The sequence below is a fragment of the Gasterosteus aculeatus genome, chromosome 4, assembly GCF_964276395.1.
Source record: "Gasterosteus aculeatus chromosome 4, fGasAcu3.hap1.1, whole genome shotgun sequence".
Taxonomy (NCBI): domain Eukaryota; kingdom Metazoa; phylum Chordata; class Actinopteri; order Perciformes; family Gasterosteidae; genus Gasterosteus; species Gasterosteus aculeatus.
In genome coordinates, this window is record NC_135691.1 from 21,422,220 (window position 1) to 21,446,445 (window position 24,226).

Consider the following 24,226-nt stretch of genomic DNA (forward strand, 5'->3'; position numbering starts at 1 on the left):
CAGTCAGTCAGTCAGTCTAATTCTCCTCCCCTCTCCCTCTCTTCCTCACCACCATTCCCTTCCTCACCCTCTCACCCTCCCTCCCTCTATCTACACCCCCCCACCCCACCCAATCCAATAGGTGCGCCGTTGCCGTGGTTACTCGTAAACACGCTGCAGTATCTCTGTGTGTGACTCACAGCTGCTCCAATGACGTGATTAGTGGAGTCACATGACGCAGCTATGCTTTCTGTCAACAGACCAATATGATAAAGACACTAGCCCCCCCTCCCCCCTCCCCCCTGACCTCTACTTACTGTTAATCACTCTCAGTCAGTCTAATTCTCCTCCCCTCTCCCTCTCTTCCTCACCACCATTCCCTTCCTCACCCTCTCACCCTCCCTCCCTCTATCTACACCCCCCCACCCCACCCAATGCAATAGGTGCGCCGTTGCCGTGGTTACTCGTAAACACGCTGCAGTATCTCTGTGTGTGACTCACAGCTGCTCCAATGACCTGATTAGTGGAGTCACATGACGCAGCTATGCTTTCTGTCAACAGACCAATATGATAAAGACACTCGCCCCCCCTCCCCCCTCCACCCTGACCTCTTCTTACTGTTAATCACTCAGTCAGTCAGTATGTCTGTCTATTTCTCCTCCTCTCTCTCTCCCTCTATCTCTTCCTCACCACCCCTCCCTTCCTCACCCTCTCACCCTCCCTCCCTCTATCTACACCCCCCCAACCCACCCAATCCAATAATTTCAAAATAAAAGCCACATGGAGGGAATTTTTACTGTAATGTTTGTGATGAGGCCTATTAATTAAAAACTTCTTAGTTTGAATAACAAACATTCTGTCTCCCACTACGAATATTACTCGTACTTCTAGTACTACAACTGATACTTCTACTACCATACTACTAGTATTTCTACTGCTATTAATACTACAACTACTACTAATGTTATTACAAATACGACTATGGCTAATAGTATTACAGCTGTTTCTACTGCTATTGATACTAAACCTACTATTACTGCTAGTACTACTAATACCACAATTATAACTAATACTACTACTAATATTACTACAAACAATTTTAAACAAATTTAAGCTCCTGCAACTTCTGTTTTTAGAAAATCTATTGAAATTCAGCTTCCCCACTTCCTGTATTTTCAGCAGTTCTTTAAAATAATTTCAGCTATTCTTATGCCTCTATCAACAGCAATTTTTCACTATTCATTTCTGTATTTTTTTGCAATATTTCAAATTTATTTCAGCTGTTTTCATTTCTGCTTTTTCAGCAAATCTATTGAAATTCCTTTCAGCTTCTCCCATTTCTGTATTTTCAGCAATTTCAAATTCATTTCAGCTTTTCTAATATCTATAATTTCAGCAAATGTATTCAAATTCCCTTCAACTTTCTGTATTTTCAGCTATTTTAAAAAGTTCATTTCAGCTTTCAGCTTTTTGCATTCCAACGCATTTTCAGCAGGAAATGCATTTTCTAGTTACTTCATATTTGCCGAATTATTGGCTAGTCAAACATGCCGGGAAAAGTTAAAGTTTCAAACTTCATCCTATTTTGAGTGGCATCATTAGAGTTCTGAGTCAGTGTAGCTTGTTGTTAAAGTGTGCATCCCCAACCTGAAGTTGTGGTGTAGCTCAAGGTTAGGAGAGGAGGAGACTCCCTGGTTCATGGTCCCAATAACATAAGGGCTGGATGGAGACCAAAACAACAACACATCATTATTAACAGTCACAACCTACAAACTGAAAGTAGATTTGAAAAACATTGAATTATGATCCGGTTTCTAAAAATGGGTTATTTCTGCCAGTTCTAATAGGTAATATTTAAAAAAAAGAAATAGACGGTATTCCTGACCCACCATTTGTAGTACTTGCAGTTGAGGAAACCGTTGAATATGTCACTGAGGGAGCCGATGTGGTGGAGGTTGTCCAGGATCACCACAGTGGGGAGCTCTGTGTCTGTCTCCTCAGAGTTACACTGCTCTGCCAGGTTGGACAGATACTGCCGCAGGTCCTGGGCAAGAAAGCGTTAACAGGCAGGTTTTAAACTGGACACAATGACAATGTTTCTGACACGAACGAATGGTCCCTTTTTTCCATTCCAGATAAAGTGTAGTTACGAACGGCAACTTCTACCGCTTACGACTCTACTGTATAGTCACTCCTCCCTCTGGTCAAACTTTCACTTTAGATAAAGATTGTCTGCTACTGGGGGATGCATGTTAGATTGACAAGCCCGTCTCCTAAATGCTAGGATATTTTACTGCTGCTGAGGAAAATGTCAGGTTGTAGAGTCGGAGAAAGCCACCAAGTTTTACACCAACATTTCAAAGCTCACCAAAGTCACACAATGACACAAAGACAAGCTGATGCAGGCAGACTTGTGTAACACACAATACACAATGTAGCAGAAAATATGGATATATCTTTCTACATGCACACAATATTATTTTGGTGTAGGAAGGTATTCTGGGAGAAGTGGGGAAGTGTTAAACTGAAATGTAGGTAATGTTGATGAGGTGCACCTAGGGATGGGTATCAATTTTTTGGGGGGATTTTTTTCTTTCCAATGGCCTAAACCTACACTTAAAAAAAGAAGGAGCACAAACCGATTATTGACGACATTGAGGCCTTTTTTCTTTTATTAGACGAAGGGAATTTATTTTCTTCAAATTGAACAATGTATTAACTGGTTAAAGTCTACAATAAATATAAATACATGAAAAAACATTGGCTTCATACTTTATAACTTCAAACTATGAACAATATATTATAGTACACATCCTCAGTTTACAACTTTGCAGAATGTGGGGGGGGGCAGTCGGGGCTTTGCGTTTTGTTCAAGGAGGCGCCCATACGGCACCGGTTTTTGGTAACCAATCGTAGGTATACTGGGTGGGAGGGAAGACTTTAGATCTAAAGAAGAACCACTGGATTGTTTGAATTCCTCTTGCTACCTTGCTGGAATTCTGGTCCACGTTAAAGCTGGCCACGTTGTGCTCTGTCACCGGCCGTCCCATCTGGGAAATGATGTACTCGGCCAGCTTGGCGGCCAGAAAGGATTTGCCGGTGCCGCTGGGTCCTGAGAGGATTATGCGACGATGCTCCATCAGCAGGTTGAGGTACCGTTGGACGACTGGCTTTGGGATCAGTGTGTCAAACACCAGGCTGTCTATACTGTTCTCCTTCACTCCTAGAATGAGGATGGGAGGAAAGAATGATAGGAAGAAGGAGGGAATATGATGGATAGGAAGAAAATAAAATTAAAACAATTTCAGTTGCATTTCTTTACTTTATTAAATACGGTCCAATTTTGCTTTCTCTACTCCAGAAGATTTTCCTTACGAATTCAAAGCTGGCTTCAACATCAGCTGTAATTCTAACATAGAAACTCTTGTTTCTTTCGCTGCTGTACCTTTGAGGTTGACCTTGATGACGTTGTTGTCGCCCACCAGGTAGCCGCAGGGCAGCAGCTCAGGCACTTCGGAGGCGTGGGAGCGAACCACCTCACCTATCCTGTAGGAGACGATGCTGTCTGAGCTGAGACCCAGGCTGGTATGGGGGTCCACCCGAAACACATACTCCTGCAGGGAGGGAGGGGTTAGAGCAGGGGTGTCAAACTCAATTTAGGTTCGGCCCAGATACTGCCCACTTTGATCTCAAGTGGGCCAGACCATTAAAAATCATAGGGGAGGGGGGGGGGGGGGGGGCGCAGATGGTCTGGCCGACGTGGGGGGGTTTGGCGCGTATGGCGCGCATGGTCCGGGGCGGACACAGTCATTCTCAAGCAGTTGCTGCAGCCTGGAGTAACGCCAGGGTCAAAAATGTCCAACACAGGGGTCCCCACACTTTTTCGGCTCGTGAGCTACTTTTCACTCAACTTTTCAATCGAAGCAGTAGCGGTAACCAAACAGAACAACAGCGCTGCATACTGGGAGCGCAAAACGATTCAATATAAAAAAACAAACACAACGAGCCTCTCGTCTGTCAGAAGCGATCGCGTGGTGACCTGACGTGATTGTTCTTTTTTCAATGGCAGGTGATCTACCGGCACTGCGTTGGTGAACGACCTGGTACCCCTGGTCTAACGCATGCGCTCACTCACAGAGTGCGACCCCCAGTGGACTTTCTAGGAATAGCAGCTACTTTTATGTAATTGATGTCCTTCTGTGATTCTCACAACAGCAAAGTCATCCAGTGGGCCGCTCTGGACCCCCCCGGCGGGCCGGATTCGGGCCGCGGGCCTTGAGTTTGACAACTGTGAGTTAGAGGAACAGCGGGAAATAAAGAACTGCACTATCGATTATGCATATAGGCTGGGATTCTTTTTGACCAACTCACCTTTAAAGTGACAGCGGCTCTTCATATTCACTATTCTAATGCTTAAAAATGTATTATTAGGTAGGAATGAATGAATATTGGTCAATACAGCATTTGTATTAACATATGTTCACATGACAAGCCATCCTGAAAGAGGGATCCTGCCCTGTTTCTTTGCTTTCAGTTAGGTTTCTTTTGTTTTCTTTCTCCCCCTTAAAGGTTTTTTGGGCAGCTTTCTTCCTGTGCCGATGAGAGACATGGTCATATGTGTGCAGATTGTGAAGCAATCAGAGGCAAATATGTAATTAGTGATTTTAAGCTAAAAAAATGGAATTGAATTTAAATCGGTTCATTCCTAACTATTTTTCCAATTGGTTTTATTGCAAAAAGCTTTTGCATTTTAAGTTAAATTGATTAATTGATTCCTATAAAATACCTTATTAGAAAAGGCACATGACAAATTATTTTTTACATGTCATTTGAAATGTCACACGATAAGACGTGAGGGATTCCAATGCCGTAAAATAATTCAGAGCAATGGCCGCGTTTACCTTGAAGAGGCGTCGGATGACCCCATCCAGGACGTCCCACTTGGTTTTCCCACTCACACCTATGGACCCGATCAGGTGGGCTTGGTCATCTGTACCCTGCAGAGGTGCCAGATGAATAAAAGCAGCAGGAATAAGCACCAAGGAGACCAATATAGTGATTTTACTTGAAGAAAAAAGGGAATGTCCACTTCTCGCCACTAACCTTGGTGGTATATGGCCCGCTGCAGATGGTGACCACTATTCGCACACTACGGCCCTCTTTGCGCAAATTGCCCTCGTAGCTTTCATCCAACAGAATATCTGAAAAATATTAGGAACAAACTCTCAGTCTGCCTGCTGGCAAATTCCAGCTGGAAATTGACAAACAGACTCCAAAGCAATAAAAGATAATAGATAATGAGTTTCTTTGTGTGGTAATTACTTTTACATCCAATCAATGATTCCACACAGAACTTTTTCTGGTGAGTGCACGGAATACTAATGACGACTGCGTGTCAGGAAATTACATAGACTGCAACCCTTTTTACCTCACAGACCGGTTTCATGTAAGAAAATATTTTGCGGACCGGTCTTGGAGGTGGCAAGATAATGGAAAAGTCCTTCAAAATGAAATTTGAGGGGTTTTAAATTTATTTTCACCTTATAAAACCACTCTGAGGCTGTTTTGGGCCTCTCCTCCCCTGACACTTCTGAGAAACCACTGCAGACTTCTCCAGCCGATGTACACAAACACTTGGACGCGCTGCAGACACTGAACCCACCTGACATGATGGTGTCAGTGATGTTGAGGTTGTTGAGCGACAGCCCTAGGGACTGGCGGGAGGAGGACGAGGACGTGCTGGAGGTCTCGGATGGCGGCCGGGCCGCCTTGACGGGCGTGGCCGTTGGCGTGGCGTTGCCGCTGGACTTGAGGCGATCGTTCTCCGCCTTCAGTGCCTCTATCTCGTTCTTTTTGTCGATAAACAAATGAAAATGTTTGTCTTAGAGAGTTGTAATGTTTAAGTCAAACCCAATGTCCCCTTACAAATTAAATTATTCTAAGATAAACATAGGAAGGAGAGAAGAACTTCCAAACATCAAAGTATGGGTCAGAATATACAAAGTTTAAAAAAGTTAACAAAATAAAATACACATGCACCAAAACATTTATTTTTTCCTTTTATTGTCTTCCGTATTTTATGGATCATCTGAAATCTTCCAAATAAAAACGTTAAATCTGGGATCAAGTAGCAACGACGTCATATTGGTAACCAGCCATCAGGGATTTTGAAGTTATAATTGTTAATCCAAAATGTTTACTCACACAACTTTAGCACTGTACTACTGTCATGTGTAATATTTGCATGTGTAATAATAGCTGATGCATAAGTACAGGGACAAACACTGACTTATCTGCATCCTACAGCCTGAAAATATACAGTAAGTTGGCTGAAATGGGGTTTGATGTTACCGTCAAAGTGCTCGGCGACCAGAGAGGCCAAAACCAAAAATATTTTTAAAGAAAAGGTATATTCTGGTCACACAAAAAAAGATTTCTTCATTAATCTAAGTTACGTTGTGTGAAGCCACTGTGTCTGCAGACACTCAGCGTTCCCATTATACCCAATGCCTCCTGAGCACCAAACTCACAAACTGAAAAGTCCAATATTGATAAATACTAATGAATACCTAAAGGTAAAGGTACTACTTGACCCTCCGAAACCTAAGCAGATTCAAAACGGGTTTTTATTTAACGGAGTCAAAGACACATATTCTTGCATTCAGGATTGTCACTGTTCTTATATCGAATGAGTATTATTGGAGTTATGGGGCCTCATAAAGCCTTTTATGGTCTTCAAGGCTCTCTTTGTACTGAAGGGTAAATCTCAGATTAGGAGCCTTACATGATCCCCAGATCTGAGAGGAGACTACAGGCTTCTACAGACGATCTACAAAGGGACACTTTATGGCGTTTATGGCGATAACCTTTCAACATGGGCTCCTTTTGAGAATATGAAATTATGCAGCACCTCTGAACAGTGTGCTTGAAGTGACGAGTGCCGTCAAGTAGTAACACTTCAGTGGCAATGATATCACAGATTAAATATGCGTTCTCACGGGGGGAAAAACGTATCTGATCTTTTTCTTCACAGGGATTTTAAACAGTTCTTTTACTCCTCTCTGAGGCGTGTTTACCGTGACACCTCATTTATTAATTGCTGATTTTGAAAGTTTCAGCATGTCAGATTGCGGCGATTTGTGATGGAAAGCCACAGTATCCAATAGATTTCCTAATATTGCTCAGATTTTTGGGACGTAGTTACGTGGGGAATGAAGCAATTCTCCATCAGATGTCTCTATCTGCATTTAGAGAACAGAATGACGGCCAATTGGATATTTTGATTTGAGTCACCCAGCACAGAATTGAGCTGCTATCTGGCCCGGCGGGTTCTCACCTGCATGCGGTTCATGGCCTCTCGTATCTGGTCGAGGTGGTGTGCCGAGCTGAGCGCCTCCAGGCGGATGTCTGTCAGCTTGAGCTCCTTCTCCCTCAGCTCGTTCTTCAACAGGAGGATGGTTTCTGCCTCGGCTTCGGTGCATTCGCAGAGCCTGTAACCAGGGTTACACAGAAGGAGGGGGAGGGCGGGGGGGGCGATCACCTCGAGGGTTATACCAAACACACACACACATAATCTAGAGAGAAGAAATACACACTTTAAAAGGATATTTAGAGGGAAGCTGAAGTCAACGACAGAGAGATAGGACGCCTGGGAAAGCGTGTCCCACCCATTGATGACACCCCCCCCTCCCCAATAACCAGCACACTGAGCTGCTAAAATGTTGCAGTTACACTGAAGAGGCTCTTCAGCTAGTGGAGAGGTAGTTGTCCCATCATGATGATTCAGCCACTCTCAAAAACACCAGGCAGAGCTCTAATATGCAGTTAGATGCAATTTTCTCAAAATCAAAAACAAAACAAGGATGAGACACATTTGAGTCGTTTACTGCGTGAGAGTTCTGCTGACACCAGCGCATGCTTTGACCCACATCAATCTTCTTAAAAAGGAAGTAATCTCACCAGCTGCCACGGGTGCACAGTACCTACATGCTGTAAAAAAGCCTCTTGAAGCAGAGCCAGTATGCTCTGGTTGGAGCTCATCTTTCTCACCCTTTATTCAGCCTACGGACAAGTCAGTGAGACCTTGACCTGGCACATGCCGAGGTGCTTACGGCACCTGAGATGCAGGGGAAAAGTCACACCAATAAAACCCCAGCGCACGCACACCCACTCCCCGGGAGCCCACTGCCCAGCTCCTATTACCGGGACCGGTGCTTGTAGACCACATGACCGTTTGGCCTTTTCTTTGGCGTCCAAATGGGGGAGGACCTGCTTTCGCAAACACACTTACTACAGTGGGAGGGGCGTTCAAGAAAAGGATGAAGAGAGAGGCCAGAAAAGATGGTGAGGATTCACAAACATTTGTGAGAAAGAAAAGAAACAAAGAAATAACAATGAAAATCGTTTGCATTTGTTTGCAAGGAAGCGCGTGGGAGTAAACTAACTGTACGTCGTGTACGTGTGTCAGAGCTGATGTACGCGTCAAAGACTCACTCGGTGGTGGAGGGCGAGGAATGCAGCGTGGCGATGCTGCCTTGCCTGTTGTTGTGCTGCAGTTTGGGCGAGGATGGCAGCGAGTCGATCGTCTCCTCCATCTCGTCATGCGCCGACTGCGATTTGGTTTTCTTCTTGCTGAACGCGTGCTTGAAAGAGCTGCGCAACTGCACATAACACAAGGGCATAACACAAAGATGCCAGCATCAGTGCCCCGAGCGTTGAGGTGCCTGTCACATGACATGTTGCCATCAGGAGGTCACTCTGCGTTGTTTCCCAAGCAGTGGGCGCTGTCTGGTTTTAGGTAAAGAAGGAGGCAAAAAGCAAGACCGTAAGTAGAGATGGAATGAGAGTGGAGGGGACCGGGCTTTGAAATAAGCCAACACATTAGTGCTGAACAGGCAATCCAAACGAACAAGGGAGCAGAAAAACGAGGAGGGAGGATTTTAGGGGTCGGGGGGCTTGCTGTATCCATGCCAACGCTTCCAGGGAAGGGATAGAAGAAAGTTTCTCTGAGGGGGGGAAGGAGAAACAAACAGGGGGGACGAGGAGAATACGGGGGGAACAATCCCAGCACACAAACACACACGGATGAGACGCTGGAAGCCACTGACCTGAGCCGGGATAGAATCGGCCACCTGGAGATGCAGAACACACCCAAAGTTAAGCAAACGCACACATGCCCCCCTCCACCCTCTGTTGCTTGATAAGAGATAAACACTGTTAGTGCATCTCATTTACAGAGCACATAAAGACCGGTAGATCCACTCGATTCAAGTAACTAAACATTTTGCAAAAAGGCCCAGTACATTCTGGGGAAGGCTCCGGCTCCCCTGTTACCCTTGTAGGATGAGATAAAAGGAAGGGCTTGGATGGATTTTGAAACTGATGTTTACACACATTGCTGGGATGGGACATTGCTTGCCACGTTCCACAAGGATGCTCGTATCCTGCTTGAAGCTAGTTGAGCAGGTCAGCAGCTTGTCCCCCGCCCTAATGAGCGTCCCCCTCCCAATTCGTTATTGCATCTCTAAGCATGATCTAGAGAGGCAGTATTAATGCAAATGAATAATGAATTTCTGCTGAACTAAGGGGTTGAGATTTGTATTCATGTCATTAGATTGTTTTAATGTTTAGTGGGGGGGGGGGGGGGTCTCACCTAACGTGACAAACTTGGGTGTCACTGTCAGTGGTGGACTAACATTTCATTTCAAAGGGCAGGCGTTTTGCAGTAACACTGACACTGCGCTCCTTGGCAGAGACGGAACTTGTCCTACGTCATCCGTCTGACTGAGAGGGGGGGGGGGGGGCTGCAGAAAATAACAGATTTTCAGCCAGGGACACAGGGCCGCTATTACACAGTGAAGCAAAGAACAGGAAAATCTGAAAGAGGGAGCGAGAGAGAGAAAGCGAGAGAGAGGGGGAGGAGGCGGCTTTCTGGTTGTGGATGGGCAACAACATTTTTTTTTTGCCTTGATCTATTTGTGAACATAGTTGTCTGTAGAAAGAGACACAGGAGACACAATGCAAACCCTATGGCAGGTGAAAGTACAACCTACACCGTAGCAAACTGGGCCATCAAAGAAACAAAGACAGAAAATAAAGTGAACTTTGTGTCTTTGAGTCATTTTGAACCATCAAATCTGACAAAGTCCCAGTGAGTACCTGGGCGATTAAGAGCCCTTCTCCAAAGTACTGTGGGAAGAGAAAGTGTTTCTCGGTTGGGCTCACTTGACTCAGATACTCTTCTCTAACCTCGGGGCAGCTATCGCTGTGGTTTAAAGCTGAACTTCAGTAACCATGGCGCCAGCGGCCTCTTAAACCAACCTAAGCTGCATGTTGTCCCCGTCTGTGAAGTTCAAAGTGCGTCTTGAACAATAATTGCAAGGCGGTTTGACTCTGCTCGACCCCTTCTGTTAGCCCTCACCACGGGATGGTACATCGGCCACTCAGAGGACATTATCCGGACACTGTAACCTAGCAAAGGGCATGTGTGGGTAGAGTGCAGTCAAGCACAAGGTTTTAGGGTGTAGCATTTCACAGAAGAGAATCTGCCTCTAAAATCGGGGGGGGGGCGCTCCAAGCGCACAAGCACCGATTGGTTTGGATTGGAAGAACAATTCTTTACTAACTGACGCACTTTGGTAGCTGCGCAAAATCCCTTTTCACAAGGAATAAAGGGAGAAAGAAGCCAATATCGGAGTGGTGAAGCACTGTATTGCCTTTCGGGACAGAAATGATGAAACTACTTTTGAGTCACATTCAAACTCAGTCATCCTTAGCTCATTGTGAGGTCGAGCTATGTGCAGGTACATCCAGACTTTTAGCTTATTTTGAAGCTCTGTCAATGGAAGACATTTCATCTTTTAATGCAGACTTCAAAAGTATATACAGTATAGATTAACTGCCACTGAATAATTCATATGGGTTTGAATGAGTCTTTCACTATTTAAAACACCTCACTAAAAAACTAAATGTAATATATATATAATTTTGTATAGAAAAGCAGTTGAGCCTGATATTTTACTCCTTTGTTCTTGCTGACAGTCTTTGCGCGTAACCTTTTTTGGCCCCTTCTGTCTCTCAATGACAACCCTTTTTTCACCTACCCAGCTCTTCTTCTTCTTCTTCTTGTCCTCGGCGTCCTTGCCCATGCTGCCCATGCTGGAGTGACTGGCTGCACTGTTGATACTGGACATGCTCTCTGACGAGTGCTGCCGTCGCATGCGCAGGTCTGCAAATGACGGGCAAAATCTCCTTAGTGTTCTGAAACGACTGGTTACAATGCACTGCTGCATGGACCAAAACCTTCTTCATTTGTCTCTTTCAATCCATCGTGTTATAGTGCCGGTTGAGGAGGCGACATTGATGGTGCTATCAGACATTTACGTTGAATACAAGAGCCAACAATTGCTGGATAGCTTCCTTGCCAGAAAATGTCTTCTTATAAGTCTTATAGACTTTGTGTATGTGAACTAGCATCAATAGGAAAACGTAGGGTTAGCATTAGCACGTTAATATTAAGGAGATCAAATCAACTGAGTTATTATCATTAGGATGATAGATTTTTCCTTAGAGTCTCTTAAAGCCTGAAAAACTCATTTTCAGTCACAATATGTTGAATGGCTTTTGCTGAAGAAATGGACCATGAATTGATAAGAAACAGTTTTTAACCATAACTTAACACAACATTGTTGTTCAGCTATGGTCGGCCTGTCAAAGATAATCCGCTATTAAGGGTTTTGATCCTTGAACTCTTCAGAAAATTGCTTAACACAACACATTCAGGACTAATAAAGACTTTCGCAAAATGACATACACAACACAGCAGTGTTAATTTGGCAGCTATTTTTGATTTAGTCTTAGTCTTTAGACGAAAAATGCATATTAGTTTTAGTCCCATTTAGTCATTTTAATCCTTTTTAGTTTTAATTTAATTTAGTTCTAAAATGTAATTAGTTTTAGTCTAGTTTTGGTCCCATTTAATAGCCATATTAAACTAATTTTCTTCCCTTCTCAGGCCCAGGGACCCCCTGTGTTGTGTCTACAACTGCACCAATAGTACTTGGTTGTCCATTAGATGTCCCTCCTAGGACAGGTCTATAGCAGGTCGGCAAACTTTTTTACTCGCGGGCCAACAAGTGTTTGTGTGAGCTGATATAAATGGCATGTGAAAAATCATTATATGAAGGGATTTGGATTTTAACAAATAGCAAAGCATTTATTTGCAATGCAATTTAACAAATTGGCAAAGGTGTAACAACTTCATGAGGACCAGGGATCTAAACCCAACACTTTGTTGTCTTTGTCTCTTTACTTGCAATGCTTTTGAAACTTCATGGTCCTTTATTGTTTCCACTGTCCCAACAAAAGAGACCTTAACGTCCTACAATCGGTGCAGTACATTATTTTCTTGGCTTCAGAACCTGCAATGAGTTTATTATGTTAGACGTGTTTGGAGAAGCCTGTAACGCAGCGTCTCATCCAGCCGAGGAAACGCTGTCTGCCGTCGCCAGAGAACAGAGCAGAAAGGTCCGACAGTCTTTAAACGGGTCTTCATGTTTCTCTGAAGCAGCGCGGCTTCAGCCTGCTAACAGTCAGCTAAACCGAGACAGCTGAGCTAAACTAACGAAGCCACATTCAAACTCGCCGAAGCGTAAAATAGTCGTCGCGGTCCGTAGTCGGTGCACAAGAACCACCGCTGCACCAATGCGAGCGTTCTGGGTTCGTGGGTGACGTCATCATGGCGCGTTAATAACCGCCTTACTTTGCCGGTCTGTTGTCTGTCAGCTGCGTGCGAATTTAGGGGGGAAAAGTATCGTGACTTCGTCAACCACCAACATGTTCGTCTCGTCTCGTTAACAAAAGTTAGAATAGATTTAGTCATAGTTTTTATTTTTTAAGATAGTTTTCGTCTCGTCTTAGTCATGGAAAAAAGGTTCGTTAACGAAAATGTTTCGTCATAGTTTTCGTCGACGAAATGAACACTGCAACACAGAACGCTTCATTTATAAACGGCTGAATTCCTCCTGCGCCAATCAAGCCCAAAATAGAAAACGCATTGACTTGTGGATCATTAAGGCAGCCATCGTCGTGGTTCCCTCGTTACCTTTGTGCAGGTGGTCGGGGCCGTTGAGCGCCACCTGGATGGCGGTCTGTGCGTCGGTGTTCTGGGTCTTCAGCGTCTCTATCGTTTCCCTCAACTCAACCAACTCAGACTCCTGGAGAGCGACACGGTTGTTAAAACAAAGGATGACGCACAAAAAGCTGTTCAACCAAAATGTGTGGAGCCTCATCACTGAAAATACATTCTTAAACCTGGCATTGGAATATAAATGAGGAGGATAGGAGTCTCCCTGTGGATTTTCCCAAACCCCGCACCACCTGCTTATTGTATAAAAAAACAACATGAAACCCCTTTGAACCCACACAATCAGATAGAAGGAGTCACCGATTCTGCCATTCCTGAAAAAAATACCCACTACGGGCTGCACATTTCTGCTTTAATTAAAAGTTGTGACGGCCTGGTTTAACAAAGACATCCCACCATATCCCAGTATGCTTTCATTTATAGAGGATTAAAAACAGCTGCCAGAACTCTCAGCATTCTGTGTGTGTAATATGTTATGTGTGTGTGTGTGTGAACAGAAGAAAGATTCATAACTTCTGGTCGGGATTTATGTTTGATCATATTACCGCTGCTGCTGCTGTATTATCAGTGTTTCGTTCTCTTTTGAAACCTCCCGTTAGTTTTAAATGTTTTTTTTGGGCCTCAGATTGAGGGAATATGCTAAACCCTTAAATGTTGGTCCAAAATTGTAGAAAAGAAAAAAAAACTACTTCAGACAAGCAAGTCAAACACCTCAGATAAGGTTAGAAGTAATGTTTGCGAGAAATTCAGGCAACAACTAAAACCTATAAGAGAAGAGAATTGCCGTTTCTAATCATCTCCTCTGTGTAATCCTTTCTCCTTCCGTTCACGCAGTATATCTGAAGCTCAGGACCGAGCTCTTGCACCTTTTGTTCGGCCGTCATGGTGAGGCTCTGCAGGCGGCAGGTCATGTTACTCAGACTCTTCTCGAAGGCTGCCACCAGATGAGCCTGCAGACACACAGACACACATTTGAACAAATGCAAACTATAAGTAGCTTCAACTATCAACTGTCTTTCGAATATGGAAATGAAAGGGATCAAAACCAAGGAATTTGGACTGAAATGAGCTTTGCCAAAAAGTACAAAATATTTGAACATAACCGTTCATATAGAACATTGAAGAAAAAGTTGGTGCAGAGACTGAATCAGTTGGTCTGCTGGCTGGCGACGTGCGCTTTACAGTGAGATTTACTGGAGCCCAACTAGCTGCAAACGAGACATGGCGTGCAGGGTCCCGCTACCGTAAGGTGAACAGCTGAGACATGTAGATTAAAACAAACAACAGTGAAAACCCATTGAGTCCCTTTCACATTTCCAGGGCAAGTTCCCAGGGAGCATATTCAGACGGGAAGCAATTCATTTAACTTCTCAGTTTGTTGTGAATTAACCATCATTTCTGGATAAATAATACCAAGAAAAAGTGAAATAAAATAATGTTTCCCACAGAGGCACACAGTTCAATGAGCCCCCACCCGACTACATCAGCCGCCCCAACATGCACAGCGACACACTGGGAGATGACAAATGTATCGTGGGCATCACACAGTTTGTGTATGTGTTCGTCTGAACGTGTAGCTGGATTTGCTTGAGCTTTTGCATGTGTGAGTATATGCTTGCGTGTGAATCTCTGGTGAAGCCTTATGTTCACGGCTGTGCAAATAGGAGGGATGGGCGCGAATTCTGCCAGCTCATCCTCCTGTCCTTAGCTAGAGACTCAGACACCTGTCAGGCCTGGTGTGGCACATGGAGGTGGGCAGCGAGCCCAGACAGATCAGACAGTCTCTGCTTAACACACACACACACACCCTGTGCTGCCTCCTCCACTCTGCGTCCCTAGCTGAATCAGCAAAGGTCTTGACCTTTTGAAATGCCACCTGCTCCAACTCATCCCTGAACTCCACATCTCCTTCCAACTCCACCTGAGAACCCCCCACGCCTCCATCCCAAATGTCAGCCACGAAAGGAGGCGCTGATCACAACTCTGACGCGTCCCGTGGCTGAACCTTCTGTTCTGCTCCAGGGCCCGGCCCCGCTTGACCAGCTTGCGGCCCTGGCCCTGTGTTTGAAGACGGCCATCCCGATCCTGGCGTCTAACCAGCAAACTGGATGAAGACCACTCTGCGGTGCATCACAAGGGCACCGTACAGAGTCAGAAGACAGCTGGCACACCGTCACGACTACGGTTGATCTTCTGTAAACTCTAAGGCAAAGTTGAAAGCAAATGAACGCATCCCGTCCATGGCTGAAAGGCAGTACAATACTTTACCCGTTTGGCAGCATTTGCTCTTCTTTATCCCTTTGCAGGTTGTTGGTTTTTACTAATTTTGCTGCATTTTAATCAAATAATACCAAAACAAACACAAATTATTTTAAAAGGACTTGTTTAAAGGGTTCTCAATCCAACGTGATCACGGTGGAACTAATGAGATTAGTAATAATGTTTTCAATATGAGAGTCGGTATTTGGTTTAACCACCACCCTTAAATCCCATTCAAATCCAAATTCAGGTTCTGCAAAAGAGGAACACACAAAATGATGATAATTAAAATCAAGCATGCAGTGGCGCAGCACACAAAGGAAGGCCAAGATCAAATGACCTCAATCATGGAATAATGATCTCTATGACTTTCTGATGAAAAGACAGGAGAGGAAATGAAAACACGTTCAGCCAATGCACAACGACACAATGTAGACAACTGTTCTGCAAATATTTTCCCTGCAAAAAAACCCAAACCTCCCCTTAAAAAATAACTTTTTTCCAACATCATTTTTTAAGGCTAAACTCCTACGGTTGAGCTTCTCTTCCAATTGAGAAAATACATTCAGAGCACTTGATGTACTTTCCAAAATCAAAAGTTAAAAAATGCATTAATTTGATGTCACAACCAAATTGGAAAGACATTATATTTTACACTCAATAATATATTAAAAGATTAATAGCAAAGAAATTAGAGCTAAAAGGATGCAGGATACGATCAAAATACATAACAGTTATTTCTTTTTCAACATTTTGGAAATGCCAGTATTTCTCTGTATAGACATAATAGGTAAACAAAAAACATTTCCATGTATTGGGACATGTGTTCCAGGAATGTACACGATTAAGTGGCATGTCTTATAAATGGCCCAGTCAGTGGACCGCTGGTCGGGTCACACTGCCCACTGGGGTGAGTAGATGCAACCCAGTCACAGCAAAACGTGTAATAGCTACATGGTGGAACGTGGTATTCTCACGCTTTTGGGGAGAAAGCGTGAGAATACCACGTTCCACAACGTTTCGTTTGCAACTACGTCACGTGACTATCAACTTTCACTCAGCTAAAAATAGAAAATGGCGGACTATCGGTCTATTATCTGTGAAAAACACAATATTTTAAGAAAGCATTTCGATGGCATTTCTTGCGAGAAGTATGCGTTATATTTTCATAATCTTCTATCAGAGAATGTAGAAGACCTTCCGTTTATTAGTTTCTAGTGACGTAGTTGCAAGGCAATGTAAATGAATGGGCCAAAATAAAACATAGTATTGTCACAATTTTGGGGAGAAAGCGTCAGAATACCACGTTCCACAACGTAGCTATTACACGTTTTGCTGTGAGACCGGGGCGAGTAGATGAGACCCGAACCGGGAGGAGGATCCATGGTTTGTACAGTGAATTAGTTCCCATTCTACAGGATCCCAGGTCCCTGAACCTCATGTTCAATACCCAACTTGATCCAAGAGGTAATGGAACCAGCAAAGTGCAACGAGCTTTTCTGACCGCAAAGCATTACCAAGTGGAACCCCAGCTCTGGGGTCGCAGGTCATTCTCATGATAGCAATCAAGCGATGGGAACATCAGCAGCAATGGCCATGAACATTCGTCATTATAGTTCAGAAAGTGAAAACAACGAAAGTCAACTTTATTAACGCCCAATGCAACCAAGCTGCAAAGATGAGTCGATTAGTCACGCCAATCAGCAAGAGAGGAGTGACAAACAACTTAGATGTATTCGACCAACTTCCCAACTTAAGGAGGACCGATTATGTGTGTCCCGGCCAGGCGGAGGGGAGAGGGCTATTGGCTAACGTTAAAGAACTGAGCTTTGTTTAACTTGATCATGGCAACGAGCTGTAAAATCAGTGACAGTCACCTGTGAACAGACTTTGATATCTAAAATCAGTGGAGTTCGCTTTCAGGGTACTGAACGATAAATGATTTCACTGACACTATGTTGCAAATTCAAAGCTTCATCCATCAAGGTATTTCACACAACACGAACAAACTAGTAAGTGTTCTGACTGTCCCTCCATAACTCTTTCATGAAATCATGTCTCCCTTTTCCATTCGGCAACTTTTCCTGCTGTTTAGCCCCTTAGTTTCAGCTCGGCACAACTTTGAGATCAAAGCTTCAGACCGAAGCGAAGAACCCGTCTGCCTCCACGCTTGATCAGGCACTTGGCATTGAGGGTGGCACAAAGACAGCTCCGTCTGGGGGTTGGAGGTCTCTGCATCTCCCTCTTATTTCACCCAAGCCTGACGTCTAGATTCAGTTATCCTCGTTCTCTCTCCCGCGCCTGTCGATCTCCATTTGATTCCTCCTGCTCATTTGAATCGTGGAGAGGCTCCGGTCCTCGCTTGAAGCCCCTGCCGGCTGAGACAAAGGCAAGGAGGCCATGCGAGCTGTGCCGCAGGTTCACAAACACGCACAAGACACATTGCGTCTTCAGGACAAGCGCACCAAAACGCACGCTTAAAAATCAAAAGCCTGAATACAGGCACCTGGCTTCAAACAGAGGGATAAGGAATTGGTCGGCGTCTTCATATCACTCACAGAGCTTCGATAGGCAACGCTCCCCACAAAAGCTCTCCCAACGGAAGTTTGTTATGCAAATGAGAACCGGCTGTTCTGACGAAGTAAACAAACTCACATTGGTAGATAGCTGAGACGTCAGGGTCGCCACCTTCTCCTGAGAGGCGTCGAGCTCCCGACGAAGCTTTCTGATTTGCTGTTTGAGGGAGAGAGAAGACGTAGTTAATGCTCCGGGTAAACATAAACACAGATAGACCTTGAACAACTCCCGTGCTGATAACTTTGATGTAAGAAATGTGTAGTAGTGGTAATACTGTGCAAAGAAGCACAAGTGTGGACACAAGGTGTGGGGGATTACCGTGGAATTTTGGACTGTTTGGCCCTTGATTGAAAAGAGAAGAGTAAATATTAACACTATGTTGCATGCCTTCATCAAATAGCATGTACTGCTGTGGCTGCAGAGACAGGGGTCATCACAAGCCACAGCACTGGTCTTCTCATGGTACCACTTTCAGCAGCGCAACCGGAGAAAGGAGTATGTACTACTTACTACCTACATAATAAGTGCCAGACGTGTCAGTTTACCAAAGTGGACAACACAAGTACATCAAAGTATTGGTTTCTTTCTAAGTTCCAAATTGTTGTCAATGTCAATGTCAATATCAGACATTTTGGATTTCACTGTATTTCTGTTTCTTGGATATTATTCATATGACAAACACATGTTTTTCTCTCCTTTTATGATTTATTATTGTGCCAACATGACAGCAAACGTCTCAAGTAAATGTTCATCAATTAGGGTCCAAATGTGGAAAACATCGAATGTTGATGTGAAGGAAGGAAAAAGAACCAGGATGGGGTGTCTGACGTCATTATTGGCGGTTTGTACCGCATGAGCTCTCCTCCAATGCTAAACTCCACCCATCTGGCAGGGTTCAAACAAGTGAGTGGATTTGCCAATACTACCAATACAAGAAGCAGAAGCTCAAATAAAGACACAGAACAGGTTTTCTCACTGAAGTCAGAAAATCAAACCATAAATCTAAAAAAAGAAATTGGTTGAACAAAGGCCAAAGGGCAGAGCATGCACTACTTACTACACTACACTACTAATATGCAAAGGCTCTTAGTTAGATTGGGTTGCAGAATATTACACATCCTTACCTCTGAGTGTGCTTTCTCCTCCGTCTGTAAGGAAAAATATGGAAAAGATTATTGGCCCGGTGTGCTCTGTTCAATCAAGCCTCTTTAGGCGAGTATGCTGCATGAGAAGCATTGTAATGTCAACAAAAAAATAAAAGAAATGGACAAAACATAGCAGATGAGAATCAAACCGAACATCATATAAAATGAGATAAATAACCGAAAATAATCCCCCTCATCCTGTCAGGCCTTTCCTCTGCAATCTTTGAGTGTAATTGGAAACAAGTGGGGGTGTGTGGTTATTGATTTGCTCTCCTGAAAGCTAATCTGTTGACTGGAAAGCTGCCGGCGCAATTAAAGCCAGAGAGCCAGTACTTGTCCGAAATCTTATCAGCCAAAGTTAAAAATGTGCAGCTTGCTAAAGAATCCGATGATTCTTTTGCATCTATAATTCAAGTTTAAAAGGACAGACAGTGCAACTGCATTTACCAATTTTATGGCCGTTTGGGGGCAGCGAAGCGAGTATTAAACACTGGCATATCGTATAAAGGCTTTATGACAAACTCGCAGACCCTAAGCAACAGTAGCCTTCATTTGGAGATGTTTGTCTGGCAACCTGGCAAATAAAAGTAAAATATTTCAGCTCCACCTCTTTATAGGCCACATACTTTAATGTTCCTTGCTAGGCCAACAGATTTAATTACAGGTTGGAAAACCAAATCAAAGTGGCTAAAACTCAACAGTGGTGAGTGGAACTGTCAGCCCCTCTGCGTTTGTCACTACAAACCTTAAAAAGTACTTAATGAGCCAGATTTCTTAATGTTTTAAAAGTATTGTCTGAAATAAATTGCAATTCTTTCAAGATGTCCATTCATCTGTACTGTAGAATATTATAAACAAACTGAAAAAACGTTTTTTAAAAGAATGTATTCAATAAAGAAATTGCCATTGAAAAACATTGGCGGAGAGAATTCAAAATTTGAGTTACGTTGAACGCATCTTCCAGTGTAATACCACATTGCACCACCATATTCAGGAAAAGACACTCATAATAACTAGTTTCATGAATGCATCATAAGACACCATGTGTGTTGACACAGCCTACTGGACCAACTCTTGTCTTCGAGAAGAGCTCTGTTTTAGGCCTTTTCGATCAAAGATGTCCTTTGTTCTTCTGGAGTTTCAAAATTGAAATCTCCAATGGATGTGCCATTTTATTCCATCCCTAATCCTAAAGAACCATGCCACGTTAAACTTGAATCCCCTAACTTCCCCGTTCTGATGCTCGGTTAGAACTTCAGGTTGTCTTGACCACGTGTACATGCCCACGTAAATGCATTGAGTTGCCGCCATGTAATTGGTTGATTAGCAAATTGTGTTAACAAGCAATTGAACAGGGTACCTAATGAAGTGGCCGTTGAGTGTATACTAGGGCACTAGACGAAGGGACCACTATCCTTTTTTAAACACTCACATCCAACTATACTAACCTTCTATCAATCTGGTTCATCAGCCATAAACTTTACTTTCTGTGAAGATGGCAATGAGTGAGAGCCAATCAGAGGATGGGAGGTTTGGGATTTTTTTTGGCTATCAAAGGGCTCTTTAACATTTAAAAAATACGCCCTTGCACTAGTATGGCTAGTGTTTGAGCCACCATTGGTTCAGCCACTGCAGGCCCCTTAAGGTGGCCTATTTCTAGTTTACATAATGTTTTACTAGTTTTAGATGTACAATACTTGACTTTAATGCTAGCTCTAAAAGCCCAACATTTAGGAGTAGAGGTTGGTAGGCAACTTACCGCAGAGTACAATGAAGACGTGCTGGAGACCAGAGACAATGAAGAGCCATGGACTGTAATCACAAATGTGGAGAAATGAGTGTCAACATTCTTTAAAAGAGGAGTTAAAGTATGATTACAAGAGCATACAATATTCTAATCTTTTATATTGAAATGGACCAGATGGCAGTTCTGTAATTTCTTAATTATTTATTATAATCAACTCAATAGCACTTGATGGTAAGTCATTCAGATGATAGAATCAGTTAATAGTTCTACTAAAAATCTTGATTTAGCCCTGAAAACTGATATCTATAAGAATGCAACCACGGCCTCTTATAGTCACCACTACACTCACAAAAAGATCAAAACATGGCAAGACATGAGCCAACAGCTCAAATCTGGTATCTAAGTCCTTGGTGACTGACACAACCTTTCCTTGCTGAATGTGGCCCTTATATGATCTATAATGGCTTCCTAGCAGCCACCTTTTAGCACACGGTGCGTCTACAGCGTCTGGTTGAAGAGTTCACCCCACCTTCGTCGGTGCTGTCCCTGAAGGAGCCTGAGCGGCTGATTCCGCGTCCAGGGCGGTCCTCTAGGGAGGTTGCGCTGCCACCCAGCGGATGGCCCTCCCCGTATAGGTCAAAGGAGTCCTGGGCAGGGATGCTGTTGGAGCGACTCATGTTGGTGCTGCCTGGTTGCAGGTTGTACTGGCAGATGTTAGTTGGGCTCACTGCACGCAGGGGAAAAACACCAGGAAAATGTTCTAAGGAACTGTTTTGATTACATTGTATTTTCCCTCCGTTACATTTTTGCAGGTGTTAAAAGCATCAATGATCAATCATTTATGCAGGACCATAGTATAAACAGGTGGATATGATCAACAATCATTTCAGTGTGACAGAATCTGTTTCCAAGCCAATAACTCCTAAACGGCCCCTTACGAGAGGAACGAGAACGAGACTGCATGAACTAGTGTAAAAGGCAGGCATATTATGATAGAGTAATAGTGACATTCCCTGCAGAATGACTGATACAGAGTGAACTGCACATGTCACTTAAAGGGTCTGTGTGGGCTGCAGACCTGGACCGATTGGTCCGAAAGTAGACGTTCGCTCCCCATGAACATGCAATAACAGATCTCTTTTCTATGTGCGACAATGAGTTTGGTCCTACAGACTTACACAGGTTGGAGTAGTGGTATTTTCCAGTGTTTGTGCAGGACGCTCCGGGAGGAGACAGTGGGGACTGGCTGCCTGTGTCCTGAAGCCCTCCTGTTGAATGGGACCTCAGCCACTCCATCCCTTCCTCATGGGACGTCTGCCTGGAGGACGGAGGGTACCTGAATCCCACAAAGACACAGTAGGTAGAAACACAGATAGAAAGTCCCAGTAGGATATTTCTGTGGTGATGAAATGAGTGCGGAGCTACATAATAAAAGTGTGTGACCAGATGGCCAAAAAAAAACACAACCATGCAGCCACACACGCAGATACTCGCCTGCAAGTCTCTCCTCACATTCAGTCGTTTATACACACAGTGCGCAACGTTGCCAAAACACACTGACACTGCCGTTCATCTCCTCCCTCCCCAGCTCCAGAGTGGCTCAGCAACACAAGACCCCCTTATCGCCGCCTTAACAATCGGCCATATTTAATCCTTTAAGGATAATAATTGAGTTTGCACTCATCCCTTTACAGAGCCGCCTTCCGTCCGACGCCCCCATTACTACGCTTGTCACATCTGACCCTGCTCCAGTGCCCCACGCCTGTGCTTCCTATTGCTCCCTGGCGGGGATTGGCTTTCTGAGCATACATCTGGTTTCGTTGCTCGTTGGTGTGGAAATAGAGCGGACTGGAATATCCAAGGGTTAGTGTACTTATAAAACGCTCCATGAGCAGGACTAAACATGCTCATTGATTTGGCTAAAGTGGGCAATTACTTGCAGGTCATTTAAGATCAGGCAGAAAAACGCTGCCTGGTTCAAGATGAGAACAGAGTAGTGAAAAAAAAACGTTGAGAAGAAAACACTGCAGTCTATACTGAACATCAGGCATAAATTTAAGTGTAAGACGAGATGCTCTTAAGCCAAAATAGAGCTTCAACACCAAAAGCTATCAAAATGAAAGAATGGTTTAAAACCAGCAGGCCCCCTCTGCAGCGGTGCTGTATAACTGGATAGAGAAGTTGTTCCCTGCAGAGGTTGTGCCAATATGTGATGAATGGGTTATGGTATTTCTGTCTCAGTCTCTTTAGTCCCAGCTAAAATGAAAGTACTACTTCTCCCCTTTGGCTAGCAGTGCAAATGTTATGAGGAGGTTGGGGCCACATTAGGGAGCTGAGGAAGAACTGCAGAACTGCTCTGTCGTGGTGGCTGTGTTTGCCGCATCTCTCAAGAAGCAGACCTACAAACGGCTTTCATGCCTGATCACCCTGTGGCAGCGTTTACAATGCAGCTGATAAGGTTGCCCTTCTTAAAGAGAGTTATAATCTAATATGGACTTCGGATCTGTGATATGTATTTCCTTGCTGCATTGTATTACAAAATATTTTTTGCAAATCCACAACAAGTCTGATTTGTGCTGGAACATAGTCCTGCAGTGAGACAATCACAAAATGTCTGTGGTCTGTGGTGTTTCAATTGCAGATAACTTTAAGCTAAATATTTTACTCATTTACTCTAAGCTAACTATTTGAATTGTTCATGACATTAATATAAGCTGTTCCTTCTGTGTCACACCGTGCAACCCAGACATACAGAAAAATGAAAAAGTATATTTGATATCAGAATGATTATATTCCTAAAAATGTCTAATAATAATCTCGAATAAAGGAAGAATAGTGCAGAAAGGGATCTTGCTGCAGATGTGTTGTACCTCAGTCCCTTTTTGGGAAGCGTGTTTCTGTCAAGAGGCATGCTGTTAAAACACAAAATATGAGTGAGTTAGATGAACAAAGACACATTTCTGTTTGTGATACACTAAAAAAAGAAACATTTTTCAAATCTGACCTTTAACACGCACACACACTAAGACACACACACATGTGCTCGCACATACACAAAAACACACAATGAAGATAAAAAAGACACTAATGTATCACATTACAGACAATATATATAAAATACAAGCCAATTAAAATATTAACTAATTGTTATTAATCATTTTCACTAAGCTAGTAAGGGAAAATAATGATTACTCTTCATTCTGGTATATGTTGATTGCATGCACACTATGTGGACAAAACAATGGAAAACTGATTGACTTGTCGAGACAATGAGGGTCTGGATGATCTCAATTGATTGTGGGATGTTTCCAGCATGGCTTCAGACCCACAACTAATGGTGTGTTGATTGTTTACTCTAAATGATCTCAGAACTAC

At 43.6% G+C, this 24,226-nt stretch overlaps 1 protein-coding gene across 21 annotated transcripts in view; it reads right to left on the reverse strand.

The window, feature by feature from the left end:
* nav3 (neuron navigator 3) overlaps positions 1-24,226 on the reverse strand; it is a 333,028-nt gene that overhangs the window by 20,887 nt on the left and 287,915 nt on the right. For 10 of the 21 annotated variants that reach the window (XM_078101055.1, XM_078101049.1, XM_078101047.1 and 7 more), the window contains 21 exons: positions 23,722-23,763; positions 22,030-22,187; positions 21,381-21,578; positions 20,864-20,916; positions 19,084-19,107; positions 18,278-18,301; positions 18,038-18,115; positions 13,990-14,073; positions 13,082-13,193; positions 11,082-11,206; positions 9,087-9,110; positions 8,473-8,639; positions 8,182-8,268; positions 7,316-7,469; positions 5,642-5,828; positions 5,083-5,180; positions 4,881-4,976; positions 3,425-3,593; positions 2,967-3,202; positions 1,869-2,023; positions 1,627-1,698 (listed from right to left, as the gene is read on the reverse strand). In XM_078101055.1, coding sequence (XP_077957181.1) covers positions 1,627-1,698; positions 1,869-2,023; positions 2,967-3,202; positions 3,425-3,593; positions 4,881-4,976; positions 5,083-5,180; positions 5,642-5,828; positions 7,316-7,469; positions 8,182-8,268; positions 8,473-8,639; positions 9,087-9,110; positions 11,082-11,206; positions 13,082-13,193; positions 13,990-14,073; positions 18,038-18,115; positions 18,278-18,301; positions 19,084-19,107; positions 20,864-20,916; positions 21,381-21,578; positions 22,030-22,187; positions 23,722-23,763 — 2,343 coding nt within the window. The remainder of the gene's footprint in view (positions 1-1,626; positions 1,699-1,868; positions 2,024-2,966; positions 3,203-3,424; positions 3,594-4,880; positions 4,977-5,082; positions 5,181-5,641; positions 5,829-7,315; positions 7,470-8,181; positions 8,269-8,472; positions 8,640-9,086; positions 9,111-11,081; positions 11,207-13,081; positions 13,194-13,989; positions 14,074-18,037; positions 18,116-18,277; positions 18,302-19,083; positions 19,108-20,863; positions 20,917-21,380; positions 21,579-22,029; positions 22,188-23,721; positions 23,764-24,226) is intronic. The other 11 variants (XM_078101053.1, XM_078101044.1, XM_078101059.1 and 8 more) reach the window with 8 other exon arrangements.